The sequence below is a fragment of the Colobus angolensis genome, unplaced genomic scaffold (genome assembly GCF_000951035.1).
Source record: "Colobus angolensis palliatus isolate OR3802 unplaced genomic scaffold, Cang.pa_1.0 Scaffold415, whole genome shotgun sequence".
Taxonomy (NCBI): Eukaryota; Metazoa; Chordata; class Mammalia; order Primates; family Cercopithecidae; genus Colobus; species Colobus angolensis.
In genome coordinates, this window is record NW_012117544.1 from 728632 (window position 1) to 751472 (window position 22841).

The 22841-nt window shown below is 47.9% G+C and overlaps 2 gene segments (V, D, J or C); both read right to left on the minus strand.

Moving 5' to 3' along the window:
- LOC105521985 overlaps nt 1-14328 on the minus strand; it is a 268074-nt gene extending 253746 nt beyond the window's left edge. The window contains 2 exon segments of the V gene segment in view: nt 13827-14120; nt 14238-14328. Of these exon segments, the coding sequence occupies nt 13827-14120; nt 14238-14283 (340 nt within the window).
- LOC105521983 overlaps nt 1-22841 on the minus strand; it is a 659966-nt gene that overhangs the window by 226327 nt on the left and 410798 nt on the right.

A 22841-nucleotide genomic window follows, 5' to 3' on the forward strand; every position in this document is an offset into this window, starting at 1 on the left:
CTAATAAGTTATTTTAGAGCCTTGTCTTCTTTTCTTACACTGGATATTATACCTTTTCAGATGAACAGGATAGTAGGACCTATTCACTTGAATACTCTCTCCCATTCTAAGGGCTGTCTTCAATCTGTCGTTTGCTTTGCAGAAGCATTTTAGTTGAATAAACTCCCGTTTGTCTATTTTTATTTTTGTTGTCCGTTCTTTTGAAGTCTTAGTCACAAAACTTTTGTGTAGCCCAGGGTCCTGAAGAATTTTATCTATGTTCCCTTCTAGTTGTTTTATAGCTTCAGGTCTTATACTTAGGTTTGTAATCCTTGTTGGGCTGATTTTTTATTTGGAGAGAGATGGGTTCTAGTTTCATTGTTCTGCATGTGGATGTCCACTTTTCTCAGCACTACCTATTGAAAATGGTGTCCTCTCTCCAATGTATGTTCTTAATATCTTTGTTGAAAATAAATTGGTTGTCAATACATGGTTGTTTCCGGGTTCTCTGTTCTATTATTCTGAGTGTCTTATTTTATGGCATTACTATGCTGTGTTTGGTTATTGTAGCTTGTAGTATATTTTGAATCAGGTGGTGTGATGTGTTAAGCTTTGTTGTTTTTGGCTATACAGGGTGTGTTGTGATTCCATACAAATTTTAGACTTTTTTTTCTATTTCTGTGAAGAAAGTCGTTAGTGTGGTTTTAGGGATTGCATTGAGTCTATAGAATGCTTTGGGTTGTAGTTTGTTTTTCTTAGTATTCTATAAATAGAGCTCCACTGCCTCCTGCTTGCATTGCTCCTAATAAGAAATCTACTTTTATCATTATGTCGTTCACTGAATCTAACACGTATTTTCTGTCTGGCTACTTTTAAGAGCATTTCTTTATCACATTTTTTTTCCAATTTGATGATGTTGAGTATTGTTTTCTTTATGTGTGTGTGGTTTTTTTCTGTGTGTGTGTATGTGTGTGTTTGTGTGTGTGTCTTTGGGATCCGCTCAGGTTTTTGGAACAATGCGTTTATGATTTTAACAAAACTTAGACCACTTTGGTCACTATTTACATTGTTTTTCTATTCCTTCTCTTCCCCCAACAATCTTGTCTCCTTTTATGCCTCTAATTATAGTATCATGGCAATTTGATGAAGTCCAATATTCACACATACTCTATTTACTTTTTTTATCTTTTCTTTTTTGTGTGTGCTTTTTTGGGGGGATGGTTTCCATTGCTACATTATTAAGTTTACACATCTACTTGTTCACAGCATCTAATCTATAATCAAGCTCATTAAGTATATTTTTTGCCAGAGATATTTTAGGGATCATTTCTAAAAGTTTAACTTGGGTCTTTATGTCTTCTTTGTCTCTACTTAACCTGGTAAATCCATCCTCTACCCTCATGAAGAAGTAGACATAGTTATAAGAATTTCTGTTGCTGGGTGTGGTGGCTCTTGCCTGTAATCCCAGCACTTTGGGAGGCCGAGGTGGGCAGATGACTTGAGACCAGGAGTTCAAGAGCAGCCTGGCCAACATGGTGAAATCCTGTCTCTACTAAAAATACAAAAATTAACTGGGCATGGTGGTGGGTGCCTGCTCAGGAGGCTGAGGCAGGAGAATTGCTTGAACCTGGGATGCAGAGGTTGCAGTGAGCCGAGATCGTGCCCTTACACTCCAGTCCGGGCAACAGAGTAAAACTCGGTCTCAAAAAAAAAAAAAAAAAAAAGTTTCTGTTGTGTGTTCCTGCCTACAAAGTTTATCGTCTGTGAAATTTCAAGGTCATTTTGGATTGATTAATTTTTCTATTTCTTATAGCATATATTTTCTTGTTTCCTTGTAGGAAATGTTGATTGAATGCAGACTGTATAACTTTTTCCTTGTTGGATTCAGAATATTCTTACATTTCTTTCTCTGTTTTAGTCTTTTATTTTTGGATTCAGTAAAAGTATTGAAACTGTTTGAACCTTTGTTGCGGGATCAGGAGGACCAGAGAGAGACCTCGGGGTGTATACAGGAGGATATCCTTATTGAGTGCACTCAGACTACCCAGCAGACTTAACATCCAAAGACTGAGCCCAGAACAAAGACAGCAGTTGACTTTTATACACACTCTAAAAAGGGGTGGGCTAGGTTGAAGAAGGCTTACAGTGGTGTAAAAGCAGGGACACAGAGGCAGGACAAAAACAGTTAATCAAATTGGAACAGGTTCATAACTCAGGATCACACATGACCATTGCTATGCAACACAGATGCCCATTATCTAGGTTTGCCTAGTACCTAGCATGGCTTATTCCATGGCCTTCACTATGGTGCCCAGGTGGCCTGCTTAGACGGCTTCATGACCCTCACTTCCCTGCTTAGATAAAACAGAATACTTGAAGTCACCAGTTACACAGAACAGGAATTTATAAACTCATACCATAAAACAAAGGAAAATTTGTTTTTCATCTTCTTATGTTGAAGGAGTGCTGGGAGAGTCTCCAGAGCACATTCCTTTGTGTTCCACCTTCTTAGATAGTATTATCAAGACTTTCCCTGGGTCTGGGCTGTGCCCATTGCTGCCTTTGTGACAAGTCAGCCTAATACAGGAAAGCTTATTTCTTTCTCTTTTTAATTTTATTTGTCTTCATTTCTTTAATTTCCTGCCTCACCTTCTTCACCTTGCATTTACATTTTCTTAGTAGAGACCAGAGCAGCCTTATGTTTAAGCTGGTATTTTCCCAAGTTCCAAGGCAAAGCTCTTCTGAGGACTCAACCTTATGCCCTGATACAAATGACTCTTAATACTTAGAATGTTAAGAGAGTGCATGTTTGTGATCTTGTCACTTTGCTGCATCTAGAATTCAGGAGCCACTTAGTTTTGTGGTTCTCGGCTCCTCATGAAGTTGCAGCCAAGATGTCCAGCTGGGCTGAATTCAGAGGCCAGAGCAGGCGGCCAGGTTTATCCTAAGGGCATTACCACGGTTTCTACTCTCTTTGCAAATGTAGATGAGCTCTGGGGGCAAGGAGACAGTGAAGTGTAAGGTCCCCAGTCTTCATCCTCCATGCAAGCGCCATTTCTTACTCTTTCCAAGGCCCTGGATTTTAAGGGACAATAATTTTGTATTTCAAAGAAAATTAAACCTTTGAGAAAACTACCATCTGATAAAGAATCTTAACATGTTTTGCTGCTGCTTGGGCTGCAGTGAGGACAGATTCAGCAAATGCTTCTGGCTTCTCTGTCTGGTCCCCTTTGTGGGCACACACATCCTGGAGAGTTTAAGTGAGGCTGGCGGCTCCTTCAACATCAGTGGGGCCTTGAGTTTGCTCCTGGTGCTAATAGAACATGGAACAGAAAAGCAAGTGACGCCTCCTGAGGACTAGGGGGTTTACTTCTACCAGGAAGTGCCTGGACTCCTGTAGAGTTCCCAGGGGCCTCTCCACAGGATCCAAAGGAAAGGATGGAGGCTCCTGGCTCCACAATCATCCCCTATGGGATCTAAGGCATGTCACAGTACTCACTATGAAAGGCTTCCCTGTTCACAACATGAGGATGCCATGGAGCTGAGGTGTGAGGGTCTCAATTAAACATGGGCAGTTCAGAGAAATAATCCAGGACATTTGGGCCACAGAGTAGAGGCACTGCCTTAGGTTCAGTGACAGTACAACAGGAAATTCAGGGACCATGACCACTCAATGGCTGTCTCTTGCTACTGTCCTTCTGGCCAGTCATCTTGAGCCAAGACACATCCAGTGCAAACAATACCAGGACAGCCCGGTCCCACCAGCCCAAAATTCCCTCCTAACCCACACTCTGCAGAACCTGCTTGGAGGGTTGGAGAAAAGGGCAACCTGGAGGGCTCAGATTCATTCATACTTCATCAGCCCTGCTCATGGCTGTGTCCACAGTCCTGCTAGGGCTGGAGGAAGAGGGTGACACAGACAGTGAAGGTGTATTTGTCTAACTTCCTCATCTGCCTGTGTCACTGTGGGATGAGTGATGCCACTGTGGGATGAGTACCACTGCTGTCTGGTGATAGAAAGTAATAGTCGACTTCATCTTCAACCTGAGTCCCAGTGATGATCTTCTCTGATTTGGAGCCAGAGAATTTGTCTGGGATCCCTGAGGGACAGTTGTTGTTACCACAGGTGACCCCTACTAGGGCTCAGCCTGGCTTCTGCTGGCACCAGTTTGTGTAGTAGTTTCCTATGCCATCTCCCTGGCAGGTGATCCTGGCCATCTGTAACGAGGCCACAGAGGAAACCACGGAGCCTACAAGAGAGGACAGAAGAGGTGACTCTGAGGATGAGAATCTTACTCCCTCAGCCCCACACCCTGCATCACTCCCTGCACTGAGTTGAATGTCGGGGCCAGGCTGATTCTTGGTCCTGTGGGGACTGAGCTCTGGGAGGCAGCTCCTGTGCAGAGAGTGAGGAGGGTGAGCAGGGGAGGGGTCCAGGCCATGGTGGAAATGCCCCAGAGCTCTGCCTCTGAGTCCACAGCTGCGGAGGGACCCCCAGGTCTCTTTTATCATAGGAAGAGGAGGCTCTTTATGCAAATCTACTTTCTTTATTCTTGTGTCTTTGTTAGGTGAACAAAGCCTGGTGAGCAGTGGATGCAAATCTGTTCTCTATTTCCTAAAGCATTTGCCCCAGTTCTTGTCTGAGCCCTGAGCCTGAGGGCCTTCTCTGGGTAATTTCTCAAGATCAGAAAGGCCAGGTGAATTTCAGGATTTTACCCAATAGAAGGGGCTTCAGAGGAAGCCACAGTTATGCCCTTTGCACTTGAGCACCCCCTGGGAACTGGAACTAATTATGGTCCTCAGACCAAGGTTCACAGTAGCCCTGGTGCCCATAGAATGCCATTTTCCATAAATCACCAAATCACTCAGAGTGACTATGTATAAGCCCTTAACATATGCCAGATGCATTGGTGATTGTTTTACAAGCGGGACCTCAAGAAGGCTTTCATAATGTGGAATAGGATGATGCAAAGCCCTAGGCTTAAGGCCGGGTCTTTACTAGAAAACTAGTATTGGGAGGTTACATGTTTTCCCCAAACAGATCTTTGAGGAATCCTGCAGATGCCAAAGACCTGCAGGCCTAAGAGCAGACACTTATTTTCTCGCAGTTTGGAAGCTGGGGAGTCAAGATAAAGGTGTTTATAGGTTTGGTTTCCCCTGAGGCCTCTCTCCTCGGCTTGCAGGTCGCTGCCTCCTTGCTGTGTCCTCACATGCTCTTTCCTCTGCCTGCTCATCTCTGGTGTCTCATTTCTGTGTATGTAAATTTTTATTAGCCTGAGTTACTAATCTTTATATCAGCCTGGCAGATTGTGTCACTGATCCAAGGACAGCCCTGTGGTCAGAGCTGTGACCTGAGGCAGGTGAGAATAATCCCCTTTCTGCTGGAGAGTGTCTCCTCAAGGAGGCTGGGGATGCTCCATTCAGGGACCAGGGCCCCCAATGCCCCACTCCACCCACCCGAGACTCCCTGAGCACAGGCGCTGCCCCTGAGTCAGAGTCCACCTCGAGCTGGAAGGAGAGGCAGAGGGAAGAGGGGTCAGGAGGTGTCTCTGGAAGTACCCAGGACAGAGGGCTCAGCTCCCCAGGATTTGCTGGACAGTGAGGGGCGAGGCCCTGAGAATGGGAGGAGGCTCAGGCTGCCCATCCTGAGTGAAGGACTTGGGCCCTGGGAACCCCGTCCCCTCACACTCTGCTCCCTCCTAGAGCTCCTTGACCTTGGGGTATCTCCCAGGAAATCTCAGCCCTGCGGGAGCTGCCCAGACTGACACCAGGGCCCAGGCACCTCCGACTGTGTATCCCAGATGAGGCTCTCACTGTGCCTGGACTCCTGTCAGTGTCCTGGGTGACTGTGTGAGTCTGACTCTCAGAAAGTGGTGGGCATGGGGGATGGGCTGTCCTGACTTCCAGTCCTACAACTGACCCTGGGACACTTGACTCCCACTGGCTGCAGCTCTGCCACCACCTGCTGGAAGAGGAGACTCAGCCCAGGAACTCTCCTACTCCAGGTGACCTCATAGCACTTGTTACCTAAGAGGTTTCAGACCAGAGTCCAGCCTCACTCTCTGCCAGTGTGACCCACCCTGCCCTGCCTAGCCCACCATAGAAAGGTTGAAAATGTGGTGCCCGAGAAGGTGGGGCAGGTGCAATTTCTGTAACCCAGTCAGAACCTTACAGGGTCCCAGAATGTCTATGTATTTACAAGCAAGACTGATGCTCCCACCACCTATTAAGAGCAGCTACAATTCACTGGGAACACCTGGTGTTTTTGGACATTAAAGCTCAGTTGTGCTGTGACATCATCACCATCACCATCGTCATCATCATCACTATCATTACCATCATTATTTTCATTATTCTTATTATTACTTCTATTGTGATTATTTTATTTCATCACAAATGTTTGGTGCTTGTGGTGGGAGGATTTCTATATGAGCATAGGCTAGAGATTTGAAACAAGGAATCTGCTGTTTATTCTGACCAGGGAAACCCTTTCCTTCCATTGCAGAAGACATGCTCTGTGCTGAGCTCTTTCATGGATTCCCTGACAGGAAGAACAAGACTCCAAAAACTGTGCTACCCATTCAGACCTCTGCAGAGTTTCTCTCTAATTAATGAGAACCTTTTTTTGGTCATTTTTATAATTTAATTAGGAAGAAAATTCTTAAAGTCAGTATAAGGCTTCCCATTTCACAGCAGGTAAAGTTGAGCCCATAGAGACTACATTGCCCAAGACAACAAAGAAAAGCCGTGGCATGTCCAGGTTGAGTGCAGGTGTCCTGAATTCAGATCCTGGGCTCTGTGGCGCAGAGACTGACCAGGGTAGGGGAGAAAGAATGTGAATGCTACGGTGGTGGCAAGGCTGTGTCCCTTGGCTCACCGCCATCCCCCATGATGGCCTGGCTGTGTGAGGAGCCCACCTCGGCTTGCAGGTGGTGGGGTCACTGGGGCTGTACTCCAGGTTAGAGCTGGAGAATCTGTGGGGATTGGTCGCTGTTTCGGATGCAGGGCCTGGCTGGGCTCCTGCTGGCTTTTTCTGCACTATTGCCTGTTCCACTCTCTCCTGAGCAGGTGGGGGAAGGTATCTCATGGCCAACTCTACCAGACACAGCTGAGCCTTTAGGAGACGACAGAGCCTGCAGAACCAGGAGACTGTGGGGCTCATTCTCAGGGTTCCATCCACTGAAAAATCTCCTGGGCTGAACTCAGGGTCTGGGTCAGGCTCAGGTTTCTGTGGGAGCTGAGCCTGCGTTCACGTCCTAGGTGGCACCTGTGCAGAGAGTGAGGAGGGGGAGCAGGAGAGGGGCATGGGCCATGGGGAAATGCCCAGAGCTCTGCCTCCCGAGCCCACAGTTGGGCAGGGCTCTCCCAACTTCTGTCATCCTCTCAGGAAGGTCAGTCAGCTACACTGAGCAGATGTTCTTCTGGATGGTTCCAGAGTAGCCCAAATGAGCCTGTTCTACAAGGAAATGGAGATGGAAGGGTGGCTCCCTCTCTCTCCAGCCAGAAAATGTCCCTTCAGAAAGAGGCGCTGGGTGCAGTGGCTCATGCCTGTAATCTCAGCACTTTGGGAGGCCAAGGTGGGAGGATCACCTGAAGTCAGGAGTTTGAGACCAGCCAGGCCAACATGGTGAAACCTTGTCTCTACTAAAAATACAAAAATTAGCTGGGCATGGTGGTGGGTACCTGTAATCCCAGTTATTTGGGAATGTGAGGCAGGAGAATTGCTTGAACCCAGGAGGTGGAGGTTACAGTGAGCCAAGATCGTGCCACTACACCCCAGCCTAGGTGACAGAGCAAGACTCTGTCACCAAAAAACAAAAAACAAAACACCACCAAGCAAACAAGAAAGGACTGAGAAGCCTTATCCCTTTTCACTGAAACCTCATGTTTTTCTAAAGGAGCTGATCCCTGGGGCCAATTTCTTGCAGTGTGCTCACATCCAGGGTGGATTCTGTGGCAGCACTGACCCTGGAGAGGACGCAACCTTCTTGGATGTGACAATAACGAAGAGCATGCACATTTCCTTGAGGAAGAGTGAGCAAATTATCCACTAGTTTCAGATTCTTCACTCAGTTGATGCCTGTATTTTACATCAGTGAATCTTTAGAAAGTTGGACTTTCTTACAGGCATTGAAGAAAAATGATTAAATGAATAAATGAAAGAAGAAAACTCATTTTCCAATGTTCACATGGTTCTGTGAGTTCATCTTTAATGCATCCAGTTATCAAGTTCATGTGATTAATGGAAAAGAGAGTCAGGGTCTTGTTCAAATTGGGTTGGGAAGGATCTTAACCCACACAGGAAGATTTGGGTATGTGGAGTGAGGTATACCCAGGAGGACTAATCCAGAAGGCCTCAGAGTAGCTCATCTGAGGCTCAGGTGGTTCTAGGGCTTCCTAAATGATCCTGCTGGGGCTGTGTGTGTGGCATGTGAGAGAATATCCAGGGAGCTCAGGCCTGTTCCTGGCTGGAGTCCTCAGGGAACATTGGCTGGGATGCCCCCGTGTCCGCCCCAAAGCTGGTGGGATGGAAGATTCTGCCCGAGTCTCTGGGCCTGGGATGTTCTTCAGGGCCTGGACATGGAGCAGGGGGAGGATCCAGGGTTTGCAGATGGAGGGCCTGGGGCTGGGGGAGATAGGAGATGGGGAGGCAGCGGGGGTGCTGCAGAGAGGAGAGGAAGCCCCAGCAGAGGGAGGAGGAACCTGGAGATGCCACTGGGAAGGACTGGACCAGGGCAGGGCAGGGCTTCCCTCCCCAATCTCAGCTCAGCCCACGCAGCTACGGGAACTCACGGGTCTGTTAAAGAGGTTTACACTGGGACTTAGAGGATGAGGAGAATTTTGCCTGGAAAAGGAAATAGCATGTCTATGTATCCATAGAAAGACATGGAGACGGGAAGATCCTGTAATTACTTTGATGTGTCTGAGGGGGGTGGGTGTTAGGGGTAGAAGTGGGGGTCATTTCTATCACAGGGGAATCAGCTCTGATAGGACTGGCTCAGCTGACCCCAACTCTCTTATCCCTGCTTGTGGAGACGTCTGTTTCTCTGTATGAATTTAATAAATTTCTCCCTCTTGCATTATCCTTTTCATCCTGGTGGGGAACGAGGGTGATACTTGAAAGGTCTAGGACTGAGAAAATACTTGTGTCACCATGTCAAAGCCTCAGGACCTTCCTGTCCAGGAGGGTGAGGATGTAAATCATCACTAAAGGCACCCATTGCTCAGGAAATTTCTAAACAGAACTTAATCCAGATGAACGTTTGCTTTAGGACAACATGGTTCTCACTGGCACAAAGAGGTCATTTATTTAAAAAACAATTACTAATCCAGACTCATTAGGTGCCCCTCAGCTCCCAGTGCCCACCAGCCTGAGCTGTGATGTCCCAGATGTGCCCAAGTCCAGGGAGTTCCTTCTTTGAAGACCTACCTTGAACCCCTGAACATAGATTCTCAAATTCTATGAACATGCCCCTGACCTCACCTTTCTGGGACACAGCTAAGACCCTGTCTCAGTGGAATTACATAAATACTAAAGGACTCAGCCACTTCTACTTCCACCTCTTGGTTCCTGGACCCATGCATCTTGGCTACAGGAGAAGAAACAGTATCGTATATTGGATGCTGATTCAGAGCATACATGGCCTTCTGGAGAGCCTTAACCTAGCCTGCAAAGTATTGTCAACTAGTTGGCATTGTAACTGTGACTTCGAAAGGCCATTCCACCCTTCTATCAGTCCAGCTGCTTCAGGATGATGGGGAACATGGTAAGACCAGTGAATTCCATGAGCATAAGCTCACTGCTGCAGTTCTTTAGCTATAAAGTGAGTGCCTTTGTCAGAGGCAATGCCATGTGGAATACCATGATGGTGGATAAGGCATTCTGTGAGCCCACAGATGGTAGTCTTGGCAGAAGCACTGCATACAGGATAGGCAAACTCATATCCGGAGTAAGTGTCTATTCCAGTGAGGACAAACCTCTGCCCTTTCCATGATGAAAGAGGTCCAATACAATCAACCTGCCACCAGGTGTCTGGCTGATCACCCTGAGGAATAGTGCCATATTGAGGGCTCAGTGTTGGTCTCTGCTGCTGGCAAATTGGGCATTCAGCAGTGGCCATAGCCAGGTCAGCCTTGGTGAGTGAAAGTGCATGTTGCTGAGCATAACCTGCATCTCTGCCACCACGGTCACTTCGTTCATGGGCTTATTGGAGACGACAGGGGTAGCTGGGGAAAGAGGCTGAGTGGTGTCCACAGAACAGGTCATCCTATTTACTTGATTATTAAACTCCTCCTCTGCTGAGGTCACCCAATGGTGAGCACTCACATGGGACACAAATATCTTCACAGTTTTTTTTTTTTTTTTTTTGAGACGGAGTCTTGCTCTGTGGCCCAGGCTGGAGTGCAGTGGCTAGATCTCAGCTCACTGCAAGCTCCGCCTCCCGGGTTTACGCCATTCTCCTGCCTCAGCCTCCCGAGTAGCTGGGACTACAGGCGCCCGCCACCTCGCCCGGCTAGTTTTTTTGTATTTTTTAGTAGAGACGGGGTTTCACCGTGTTAGCCAGGATGGTCTCGATCTCCTGACCCCGTGATCCGCCCGTCTCGGCCTCCCAAAGTGCTGGGATTACAGGCTTGAGCCACCACGCCCGGCCTATCTTCACAGTTTTTTATCACTCAGAGAGGTCCATCCACATAGCTCTTCCCCCAATTTCTTTGTCACCAATTTTCCAATCATGCCTCTTCCAATGAAACCATTGGCTACACCCCATGAATCAGTATAAAATCACACATCTGGCCATTTCTCCTTCCATGCAAAGTGCACACCCAGTGGCACGGCTCAAAGTTCTGTCCACTGGGAAGATTTTCCTTCCCCGTTATTCTTCAGGGATGTTCTAGAAAGGGGCTTTAGTGCTACAGCTGTCCACTTTCGGGTGGTGCCTGCATATCTTGCAGAACCATCTGTGATCCAGGCCCTAGTCTTCTCTTCCCCTGTCAACTGATCATAGGAAACTCCCCATGAGGCCATCAGTGCAGGCTAGGGGAGAGAGGGCAGGGTGGCTGCAGTGGAGACCATGGGCATTTGAACCACTTCTTCATGTAACTTTCTTGTGCCTTCCAGTCCTGCTTGAGCATGATGATGTATGTACCACTTCCATTTGATGACGAAATGCTGCTGTGCATGACCCACTTTATGGCTAGATGGATCAGAAAGAACCCAGTTCATGACAGGCAGTTCAGGTTCCATGGTGACTTTATGACTCATAGTCAAATGTTCAGTTTCCACTAAAGCCCAATAACAGGCCAAGAACTGTCTCTCAAAAGAAGAATAGTTATCCGTAGAGGATGGCAGGGCCTTGCTCCAAAATCCTGGAGGACCTCACTGCGATTCACCTGTGGGAGCCTGCCAGGTGTTAGTGGCAGCATTGCTATCTGCCACTAACACTTCAAGCACCATTGGATCTGCTGGGTTACATGGCACAAGTGGCAGAGCAGCTTGCACAGCAGCCTAGATCTGTTGCAGAGCTTTCTTCTCTTCTGGAACCCACTCAAAACTGGCAGGCTTTTGGGTCCCTCAATAAATGGGCCAGAGTAACACAACCAAATGAGGAATGTGTTGCCTCCAAAATCCAAATAGGCCCACTAGGTGTTGTACCTCTTTCTTGGTTGTAGGAGGGGCCAAATGCAGCAACTTACCCTTTACCTTAGAAGGAGTATCTCAACAGGCCCCACACCACTGGACCCCTAGAAATTTTTCTGAGGTAGAAGGTCCCTGATTTTTATTCGGATTTATTTCAAATCCTCTGGCATGCAAATGTCTCACCGATAAGTCCATTGTGTTTGTTAATTCTTGCTCACTGAATCCAATCCAATAATGTCATCAGTGTAATGGACCAGTGTGCTATCTTGCAGAAGTGAAAAGTGATCAGAGTCTCGTTGAATAAGATTTTGACACAAAGGGCTGGGCGTGGTGGCTCAGGCCTGTAATACCAGCACTTTGGGAGGTAGAAGCGTTTGGATCACGAGGTCAAGAGATGGGGACCATCCTGGCTGACATGGTGAAACCCCATCTCTACTAAAAATACAAAAATTAGCTGGCTGTGATAGTGCACACGTGTAGCTCCAGCTACTAAGGAGGTTGAGGCAGGAGACTAGCTTGAATCCAGCAGGCAGAGGTTGCAGTGAGCTGAGATTGTGCCACTGCACTCCAGCCTGGGGGACTAAGCGAGACTCTGTCTCAAAAGAAAAAAAAAATATTATGACACAAAGCTGGAGAGTTGATGTATCTCTGAGGTAGGACAGTAAAGGTATAATGCTGGCCTTGCCAGTTGAAGGCAGACTGCTTCTGGTGGGCCTTGTAGACCGGAATGGAGAAAAAGGCATTTGCCAAGTCAATGGCTGCATACCAGGTACCAGGAGATGTGTTAATTTGATCAAGCAATGAAACCACATCTGGTTCAGCAGCTGCAATTGAGTCACCATTTGGTTAAGCTTATGATAACCCACTGTCACTTTCCAAGATCCATCTGTCTTCTGCACAGGCCAAATGGGAGAGTTGAACGGGGATGTGGTGCTGATCACCACCTCTGTGTCTTTCAAGTCCTTGATGGCGGCACTAATCTCTGCAGTCCCTCCAAGGATATGATACAGTTTTTGATTTACTATTTTTTTCTAGGTAGAAGAAACTCTAATGGCTTCCATTTCCCTTTCCCACCATAATAGCCCTCACCCTGCCAGAGCTGGCCTGACACCTGTTTTTGTATGGCCCAGAGCTCACAGTGGTTTTTTATCATTTTAAATGGTTACATTGTAAATAACACTATAAGTACCTATGTAACATCCCCAAAGTTGATTCTTGGGCCACAAAGACTAAAATACTTCATTTTAAAATTTATGTTTATTTTCTTTAATGTACTAGAGATAAGGGTTCACTGTGTTGCCCAGGCTAATCTTGAACTCCTGGGCTCAAGCAATTCACATGTCTAAGCCTTCCAGACTGCTGGGATTACAGGCATGAGCCATCGTGCCTGGCCACAAAAACTAAAATTCTTCTTAACTGGATATTCAAGAAAAAGTTTACCAAATCCTAAAAAAATAAAGAAGACTGAACTATTTGTGAAAAGGCCCAATCTTAAGCAGAATGGGAGACTTAAACATAAAACTGTAACAAGATAATATTTTTGAGTCTGGTAGGTTGGCAAAAATTTGCACTTTCAACAATATACTCTGAACAAGTACTTCCGGCTGGCATTGTAAATTGGTAGAACCCCTCTGGAGGGGAATCTGACAACAATGGGTGAAAATTACAAGCACACATCTTTCTGACCTGCAATTTCACTTTCAGAAATGAATCCTATGCTCATATTCACACAGGAACTCAAAGGAGGCTGCATAGGGATGTTCGCTGCACTGTTATTTAAGATCAAGGTTGTGGCAATAACCATTAGAGTGCAGTTGGCTAAAATTCTACCCACAGTGTGGAGGATGGTGATGCATTTAGGATGAAGACATCCCTGAAAAAAGCAGTGACTGCAGTAATCAGGCAGCTTCCTTGTCACTGTCCCTGCATTTGAAGAGCTAGGAAGAGTTGCACATTCAGGGACCACAGCACACAAGCATCAGGAAGCTGTCCCTGTCCTGGATGAGAAACCACAGGGCAGGTTTCCTGTTGGACTTCATGGCGGGAAAGGAGAGGAGCAAAGAGAGGAGAATTCTCAAGGCCGTGCTGTAGGAAGCCCCTTGCACAGGGTGAGGAAGCATCTTCAGAGCAAGGAGGAAGCCTGAGAGCCCAAGGCAGGTTTTGGTCTCAGTTCCCCATGGATGTGGACCACTGTGGAAAGTACCACTACCTGCATATGAGCTGCAGTAATAATCAGCCTCATCCTCAGCCTGGAGCCCAGAGATGGTCAGGGAGGCCGTGTTGCCAGACTTGGAGCCAGAGAAGCGATCAGAGACCCCTGAGGGCCGCTTACTGACCTCATAAATCACGAGTTTGGGGGCTTTGCCTGGGTGCTGTTGGTACCAGGAGACACTGTTATAACTGCCAACGTCATTGCTGGTTCCAGTGCAGGAGATGGTGACCGACTGTCCAGGAGACCCGGACACTGAGGGAGGCTGAGTCAGGGCAGACTGAGCCCAGGATCCTGGAAAGAGGGAGAAACACACTCTAGTGAGTCAGTGCTGGGCCCAGGTGAGTCTGAGGAGCAGGAGACCAAGAATCAGCCCAGAGGCCCCTGAAGCCCCTTCCCTGCAGGCATCACCTGTGCCCTGAGTGAGGAGGGTGAGGAGAAGCAGAGCCCAGGCCATGGTGGAGATGTCTGGAGAGTGCTGCCTGCTGAGACCCCAGCCCTCAGCCTACCCCAGCCCTGTGTTATCTCCTTTGCCTGAGAGGAGGGCGGGGCCTCTATGCAAATCTACACCCTGAGCTCTTCTCTTCACTCCACCCTTACCTGGGCCTGGGCTCAGAGACTTCTGCTTCCTGGGACAGAAGGGCTCAGCTGAGGAGATTAACGTTCTTGTTTGCCTTTTCTGGTGGCAGGATCTTAATTTTTTTGTACCTGATTTACTCAGGAGAGAAAGATCTGCTGAAATCCATTACCTGAGTGAGCTCCTGGCCCTCAGGGTCTCTGCTGTGTGGTGCCTGTGGCTCTGTGACCCTCCAGGCCTGGGCACACCCTGCAGTGCCCTCTGCTTGGCACCCACCTCCAGGCTGTTTCTACTGTCAGTAAATGGGGCTGCCCACCCCGTGGAAACCTCTGCTGGGTGTTGTTGGTCTCTGGTCTCCCCAGCTGCAGCCTCGTCCCGTCCCCACCCCCACGCTTTGTGCTGAAGCAGCTGCAGCATCGAATCCCTGGAGCACATCAGCCTCCCCAGGCAGTGCACCCGCATCCACACGGGGCACATGTGGGAGGGACCCTGTGGAGGGAACAAGGGAGCAACGACCAGGGCCACAGTCCTGAGCCCAAGTCCGCTGCTCCCAATCCTGCCCTTCCCTCTCACAAGCAGGCGACTTGTCCTTCCCAGCCTCTAGTTCTCAGCCTGAGAAATGGGGACCACAGAGTTCACTCTGCACACAGGTGATCCATGGGGATATGAACCAGCAGGACAAAGGGCAAGTTTGCTAACAGGCTTTTCTGTGTGCATCAGAGTCATATTTATTGTGAATGTTTGATTTATTGAAAGATTTATTTCCATTTTACTGTGATTTATGTGTCAGTTCACAGAGACACGTGTTTCCTGCTTTCTTGCTTTCCCCAATCTGAGCACATCCTCAGGGCAACCTAAAGCTGGCCACTCAACCCTGCAACACTGAAGACACACACACATTCGATAAATACATTTTTTTTTTCAAAACACTTATACTCTCTTTTCATCTTTCCCCTTTGCCTGTGACAAAATTCTTTTAATGTTTCATATTAGAATAAATATTAATGGATTCAGCTTCCACTTAAATACATAATCTGCAGTATCCTGTCTTTCCACGTAGTTTCATCTCTGAAACCATGACAAGTGCATGGAGCAGCTATTTGAGCATCAGGAAAGGAAATGGTACGCAGCAGTTTGGGATGGCCCCAGCAGAGGAAATACACCAGAGTCAGAGTGAGACTCCTGGATTTCCTCAGTGTCCCATGACTGGGACTCCAGACAGCCCCACACCTGAAGCGGCACAAACCTGAAAACAAAAAGAAGTCCAAAAAGCCCTCTTGTTCAGGATTGAAGAGAATTTATTTGGCTCAAAGTGAAGGCTCAGTCCCCTGCACAAGCAGGCGGTTCACACCTGGGTTCTCATCTCTCTTACACCAGCCTCTCCCTGGGTTCACACTGATTTCCAATGGGTAGAGAGGAGGCTTCCTGCACCAGATCACTCCACAGCCCCAAAACGTGAAGCCATGCAGACCAGTACTGTCCAATCACAATATGATGTGAGCCTCATGGGAATCCCACTGTCTAGTCACCGTGTTATAAATACAAAGAGAAGAAGTCGATGAGTTTAAATAATGTATTTTATTTATGTAGCATATCAAAAAGTATCATTTTAATATATAACTACAATTTTTGTGATACATATCATATAGCTTGCATGGCTATTGTTATTATGTTTTGAAGAATCTGTGGAGATTGTGTGGCTGATGGAGATGTTAATGGGTTTCTTGTTGACAAGGGTGGGCTGTGGTGGCTTTTTAAGTGTCAACTTTGATAGGCTGAAGGAGGGATAGAAAGAATGATTTTTGCACACAATGTGGAGGGTGGAGGTGGGCAGGATCCATCCTGTGGTCCCTGCATGGGGTGAGGCTGCTGCTCCTGCCCCAGGTTTCCCTGCAGGGAGATCTGACTCCAACTCTCCCTCAGAACCCAGAGCACCTGGCAACTCAGGCTCCCTTTTCTTTCCATACAAATGCAAGAAACACTCAGATTCATTCGGCATGTGGTACTCACAATGCTAATTTAGGAATAAACGGGTGCTTTCCAGTGTACAGTGGCCTCCTGAGTTCCCTCATGGCCCATGTTGGGGATGGCTGGTTACCTTAATTTGGGTTCCCTGGTAGCAGACTCGGAGATGGGGAATTGCATGCACAGAGGATGTGAAAGGAGGTGAGGAGGCAACACTGGGCAGAAGGAGACCCAGACCCTCATTGAGGCCTCAGTCTTTCCTACAGGGAGCTGTAGAGCTGGGAGGATTTTCAGGTCCTTCTATGTTGAGGCAGAGTCTTGAGATCTTGACCTCAGACAGTCATGAAACCTAACCTCGCTGAGGAAGGGCATAAACCCGGAGGAGGCAGTTTTCTGCACTGAGTGGCACTTCCCAGTGAAGGCACAACTCTCAGCTACCACAAGCTCCCAACAGTGCTGGGTGGCTGAGATCAGAAGAAAGAATCTGGGCAGATCCCACAGTGTCCACTCCACTGAATTTTCTGTAGAGAATGACGTGAACCTGAGCTCATGTCTGGGGACTGATCCAGGATATTCAGGCCAAGGACTGGCTTGTCATGACCTGTGGAAATCCAGAGACCAGCTGAGGGATGTCTGCCTCAGTCTGATGATTCAACCAGACCCCATTTCCCTAAGTCACAGCTGAGTCCTCATACCCCAAAATATCCTGATCAGCTAAGTCCTAAATCCTCTCTTGATGACCCCTCTTCAGAGTCTGCCTGGAGGGCTGGAGGGACTCAGATCCAAGGGTCTCAGATCCATGTGAACCGGGCCAGCCCTGCTCATGAATTTGTCCACAGTCTTCCTGGCTGGAGGAAATGTCCCATCCTGGTCATTTCATCTAAATGATGGATTGTGTCATTAGGACACCTGTTAACGATTGCAGTGAGAATAGTTGAGTCATGTAAGCAACCACTCACCCATGTGGAGTCATCAGGACATCTGGTCTCATTTCACCCATGGTACTGATCCTTCTAGGCCATCCCCTTCCCCACAGTGGACCAGCCATTGCCATCCTCAGCTCTGCCATTGTTTATTTATTTTTCACATCAATAACTTATGTATACTGGTTAAAAGCACCAGGGTTCTCTATCCAGTGTGGTTTTCTGGTGCTTTTTACAAATTCACATGAAATATTGATGGGAAATCCATTAAGCCCCATGGTCTCTGTGAGAATCCCAGGGACACAGTCTTTGCACAGGGTGTGGGCTCCGTAAGGTGGGTGGTCCCTGGTCCCTGCAATGAGGTGTATCCTGTCACTGAGCCAAAGACCACCTGGTGGCCAGAGCTGTGGCCTGAGGCAGGTGAGAATCCCCTTCCCTGTGGAAACCGTCTCCTCATGGAGACTGGGGATGTCCCATCCAGGAACCAGGGTCCTGAATGTGCCACCCCAGCAACCTAAGACTCCCCTGAGCACAGGAGCTGCCCGCTGAGCCAGAGTATGCCTGGAGCTGGAAGGAAAGGCAGAGGGAGAAGGGACGGGGGAGCCCCTGGAAGTGCCCAGGACTGAGGACTCAGCTCCTCAGAATGTTGCTGAACAGAGAGGGACAAGACCCTGAGAGTGGCAGGAGGCTCAGGCAGCCATCCTGGGTGAAAGACTTGGGTCCTGGGAGCCCCATCTCCTCACACTGTGCCCTCCTCCTAGAGCATCTTCACCTTGGGGCATCTCCCAGGGAAATCCAGCCCTTTGGGAGCTGCCCAGGCTGCCACCAGGGCCCAGGTGTCTCCAGCTGCATTTCCCAGGTAAGGTCCTCATGTTCCCCATCTCCTGTCAGTTGGGCGACGCTATGTAAACCTAGCACTCAGGATGGGGTGACTGCAGCCCGAGGGGGTAGGATGCACTTTACTGGACTTCCAGACCTAGGACTAATCCTCAAACACCTCTTGAGCCTTCAGGGCTGGCCTCCCTCTTAGGCTCCTCCTGGGCAAGCCACAGACTCTCTTCTGGCTGCAGCTCTGCTGCCCCCTGCTGGTCAAGAAGATGGAACCCAGGAGCTTCCATCCTCTGGGTGACCCCAGAACACCTGACACCTGGGAGGATGAAAACTATGGAGTCCAGCCTCAGTCTGTGCCATATGCGAATGCTTCTGGCTCTGCACAGAGAGGTGGCATATATGGTTGCAGGGAGTTGGGGCAGGTGCATTTCTTGTAACTGAGTCTCAGGTTGAAACGCTCTCTGTTCCATGGTTTTTGATCACAGAATGGAGAGTGAAGGATAAACTGTAGCTCTTCTGCGAAAAACCTAAGTATAGTGAAATGCGGTTCTCCCCACATGTACTCCTGTTTCCCATGTATACTGAACACAAGATTGATTTTCCCACCCCAATAAGAACAGCTGCACTGTAACTGGAGCACCTGATGTTTCTGTCACTAAACCTCGGTTGTGTGCTTGGACCATCATCACCGTCATTATCATGGTATTTTTTCTATTAATCATAAGAACAAGAAGATTAAGGTAGAAAATTATGACCATAAGTATGTGGGAGCTTTCTGTGTTCAATCCACAAATGAGAAACTCTATAGCATTCCCTGCAACTGTGGCATGGTTTTATTTTTCCTTATAAACTTAAATATTTATCAAAAGTTAACATTTCAGTGATTAAAATTGATACCTTTCTTCCATAAGATTTTGATCATTTTTACATTTTTGATGTGAAACTGTGCTTCTTATTGCTACAAGGCCTTTTCTTCCCTGTAGGAATAATCAAAATGACTTTTAATCAACATTAGGCCCCTGTTGAATCGCAGGCCCCAAGTGGATTCCTAGGCCCCAGGTGCACATCAGGCACTGGTGTACACGCAGGCCCTGGGTGGACTTACCTGTGGACAGGTAAGGAGCTGACCTTGGGGGAGGGTGAGCAGCCAGCAGCCCAGAAAGTTCTGAGTAGGTTTTATGGAAGTAAGGAGCCAAGGATACCGAACCTTAAAGAAGTGAGTTCACTTCCTTGGTGATAGACCCTATTGGAGCTTAGAACTCTGGTAACCAGGCACCCACATCCTAAGGACAGCCCCACAGCCTGCTCCTTTGGTGGGAGATGCTCAGGAGAGCATGATGTTCTCATGCTGCATCCCCACATCTCGAGGCTTCTGCTTCAGGAAGGCCCAGAGTGAGAGCCATTTCTGACGATGCTGATGAAGGCTCATCCCTCACCCCAGGCACCTCTGGCCAAAGGTGCTGCGAGGTACCACAGGGTAGCCCAGAGCAGGCTTTACCAGGCCAGGCCTCACCGGTGATCCCATCGGGGCCACATCTGTGCATTGTCCTTGTCCAGCTGGAGCCTCTGGAGTTCCTCAAGGCACAGGCACACAGTGAGGCAGCCTATAGTGTCAGAGACTTTGTGGGGGCATTTTCCTCCGTCTTGGCACATCCTTAGGGAACCAAAAAACCGACCTCTCTGAACCCTGCAGCACTGAAGACACACAGTCTGTATGTACATTTTTGTTTTCTTTTCCTTAAAATGCTTTTAATCTGTTTTCACCTTTCCCACTGCCTATGACAAAACTTTCAACATTTCATATTAAAAGAACTATTGGGCTGGGTGCGGTGGCTCATGCCTGTAATCCCAGCACTTTAGGAGGCTGAGGCAGGTGGGTCACCTGAGGTCCAGAGCTGGAGATCAGTCTGACCAACATGGTGAAACCCCATCTCTACTATAATACAAAAATTAGCTGGGCGTGGTGGTGGGGACCTGGAATCCCAGCTGCTCAGGAGGCTGAGGCAGGAGGGTTGCTTGAACCAAGGAAGCAGAGATTGCAGTGAGCCGAGATCACGCCATTGCACTGCAGCCTGGGTGACAGAGCTAGATTTTTTTCAAAAAACAAAAAAGCAAACAACAACAAAAACAATTAAAGGATTTAGGTTCCATTTAAATATTACAACATACACTATCCTGTCTTCCCACCCAGACTGAGCTATGAAACCATGACAAGTGCATGGAGCAGCTATTTGAGCCCCAGGAAAGGAAATGGTACGCAGCGGTTTGGGATGGCCCCAGCAGATGAAATGCAACAGAGTCAGAGTGAGACTCCTGCATTTCCTCAGTGTCCCCTGGCTGGGACTCCAGACAGCCTGAAACTTGAAGGGGCACAAGCCTGAAAACTAAAAAAACTCCAGAAAGCCCTCTTGTTCAGGATTGAAGATAGGAAAATAAGCTTATTTGGTCAAAGTGAAGGCTCAGTCCCCTGCACAAGCTGGTGGTCCACGCTCCTGTTCTCATTTCTCTTGCAGCAGCACCTCTCCCTGGGTTCGCACTGATGTCCTGTGATTGGAGATGGGGCTTCCTGCACCAGGTCACTCCTCAGCCCCTGTAACCTGAAGGGGTACAGACCAGCACTGTCCAATCACAATATGATGTGAGCATCATGGGAATCCCAAGGTCTAGTCACCACGTTAGAAATACAAAGGGAAGAAGATAAATGAACTCAAATAATATATTTTATTTACCTAACTTATCAAAACAGTATCATTTTCATATGTAATCTGAGTTCAATTATTTATGTAACATTTTAGATACCTTTTCATGGCTACTGTTTCTATTTTTTGAAGAATCTTTACGTGGAAATTGTGTGGCTGATGGGGATGTGAGTGGGTTTTCCCTTGACAAGTGTGGGCTCTTGTGGCTTTTAAAGTGTCAACTTTGATAGGCTGAAGGAGGGGTGGAAAGAATGATTTTTTTTCACAGGATGTGGAGGGTGGAGGTGGGAAGTGTCCATCCTGCAGCTCACCCTGTGGGTGCATCTGTGGTCCCTGCTTGGGATGAGGCTGCTTCTCTTGACCCCAGATTCCTGCAGAAGGATATGACTTCAACTCTCCCTCAGACCCCAGAACACCTGGCATGCCAGGCCCCCTTTCATTCCATACAAATGCAAAAAACACTCAGATCTCACTGGGCATTTGCAGACTCACAATGATCATTAGGAATAAACTGGTGCTTTCTGGTATACTGTGGCCTTCTCAGGTTCCCGATGGCTCAAGTTGGGGATGACCTGTTGTGTTATTTTGGGATGCCTGGAAGCAGACTCTGACATGGAGATCTGCTTGCACAGCTGGTGTGAAACTAAGTGAGGGAGGCAATACCAGGCACAAGAACACCCTGACCCACATTGAGTCTTCTACCATCCCAATAAGGAGCTGTGAAACTCAGAGGATTTTCTGTTTCTCCTATATTGAAAGGGAGTCTTGAGATCTTCACCTCAGGCAGTTACGGAACCAAACCTTGTTGAGAAGGGGCATAAACCTGGAGGAGACAGTTTTCTCTGTTGACAGCCCTTCTCAGTGAGGGCACAGCTCTGAGCTGCCAGAGCTACCAGCAGTGCTGGGTGGGCGTTCTAAGAAAAGGGAATATGGGTGGATCCCACAGTATCCACTCCACTGGTTTTCCTGAAGAGAATGGCAGGATGCCACGGGAGCCTGAGCTGGGCAGTTCTGGAAACTGACTTAGGATATTCAGGCCAAGGACTGGCTTTCATCCGCTATGGAAATCCAGAGCCCAGCTAAGGATGTCGACCTTGGCCTGATATTCCAACCAGTCCCCATTTCCCCAAATCACAACTGAGTCCCCCAAACCTCAATATATCCTGGTCACCTCAGCCCTAAATTCACTCTTGGTGCCCCCTCTGCAGAGCCTGCCTGGACAGCCTCTGAAAAGGGCAGGCTGTGTCTTGCTCCTTCATCTCCCTGTGTCACTGTGGGATGAGGAACACTAATGTCCCACATCTTACAGTAATAGCCTCATCCCCAGCCTGGGCCCTGTTGATGGTCAGGTTGGCTGTGTTCTCCAAGTTGGAGCCAGAGAATCTCTCACAGATCCCTGAAGGCCGCCTGCTATCCCCATAGATGACCTGCAGAGGGGCCTGGCCTGACTTCTGCTGGTACCATTGAGCACTTTTACTTCCAATGTTGCTTTCCCCACAGGTGATTCTGGTCATCTGTCCTGGGGCCACTGACACTGAGGGTGACTGTGTCAGTTCATAGGAGATGACAGAGCCTGCAAGGAAAGAAAAGGGGAGAGAAAAAAGTTGAAACTGAGCGGCTCAACCCAAGGATATCTTGCCACTTGCCGGGACTGGAGTGAGTGCCAGGAATAATAGAACTCTCAGGGCACCCGTGAGCACAGGAGCACAGAGTGGGGGCATTTCAGCACCCCCAGCCCCTCCCCCATCAGCATACTTACGGGTTCACCACTTATTGCAATGTCTTAACTCTTACAACTTAGCAGACAGTTCTTAATGGATTGAGGTGTGACGTCACCAACCAAGTTCTAGTATCTAGACTATTTACAGTGTAGTTTCTATTTATTAGCTTTCTTTCCTGGGCTATATAATTGAGTCACCAAATGATTTTTATACATGGCATCATGTTAGGTATGATAACTCCATATTTGTGATAAGGTGGGGAAATCTTGTTAACAGCTTTCATCACAATTCCTTTTATA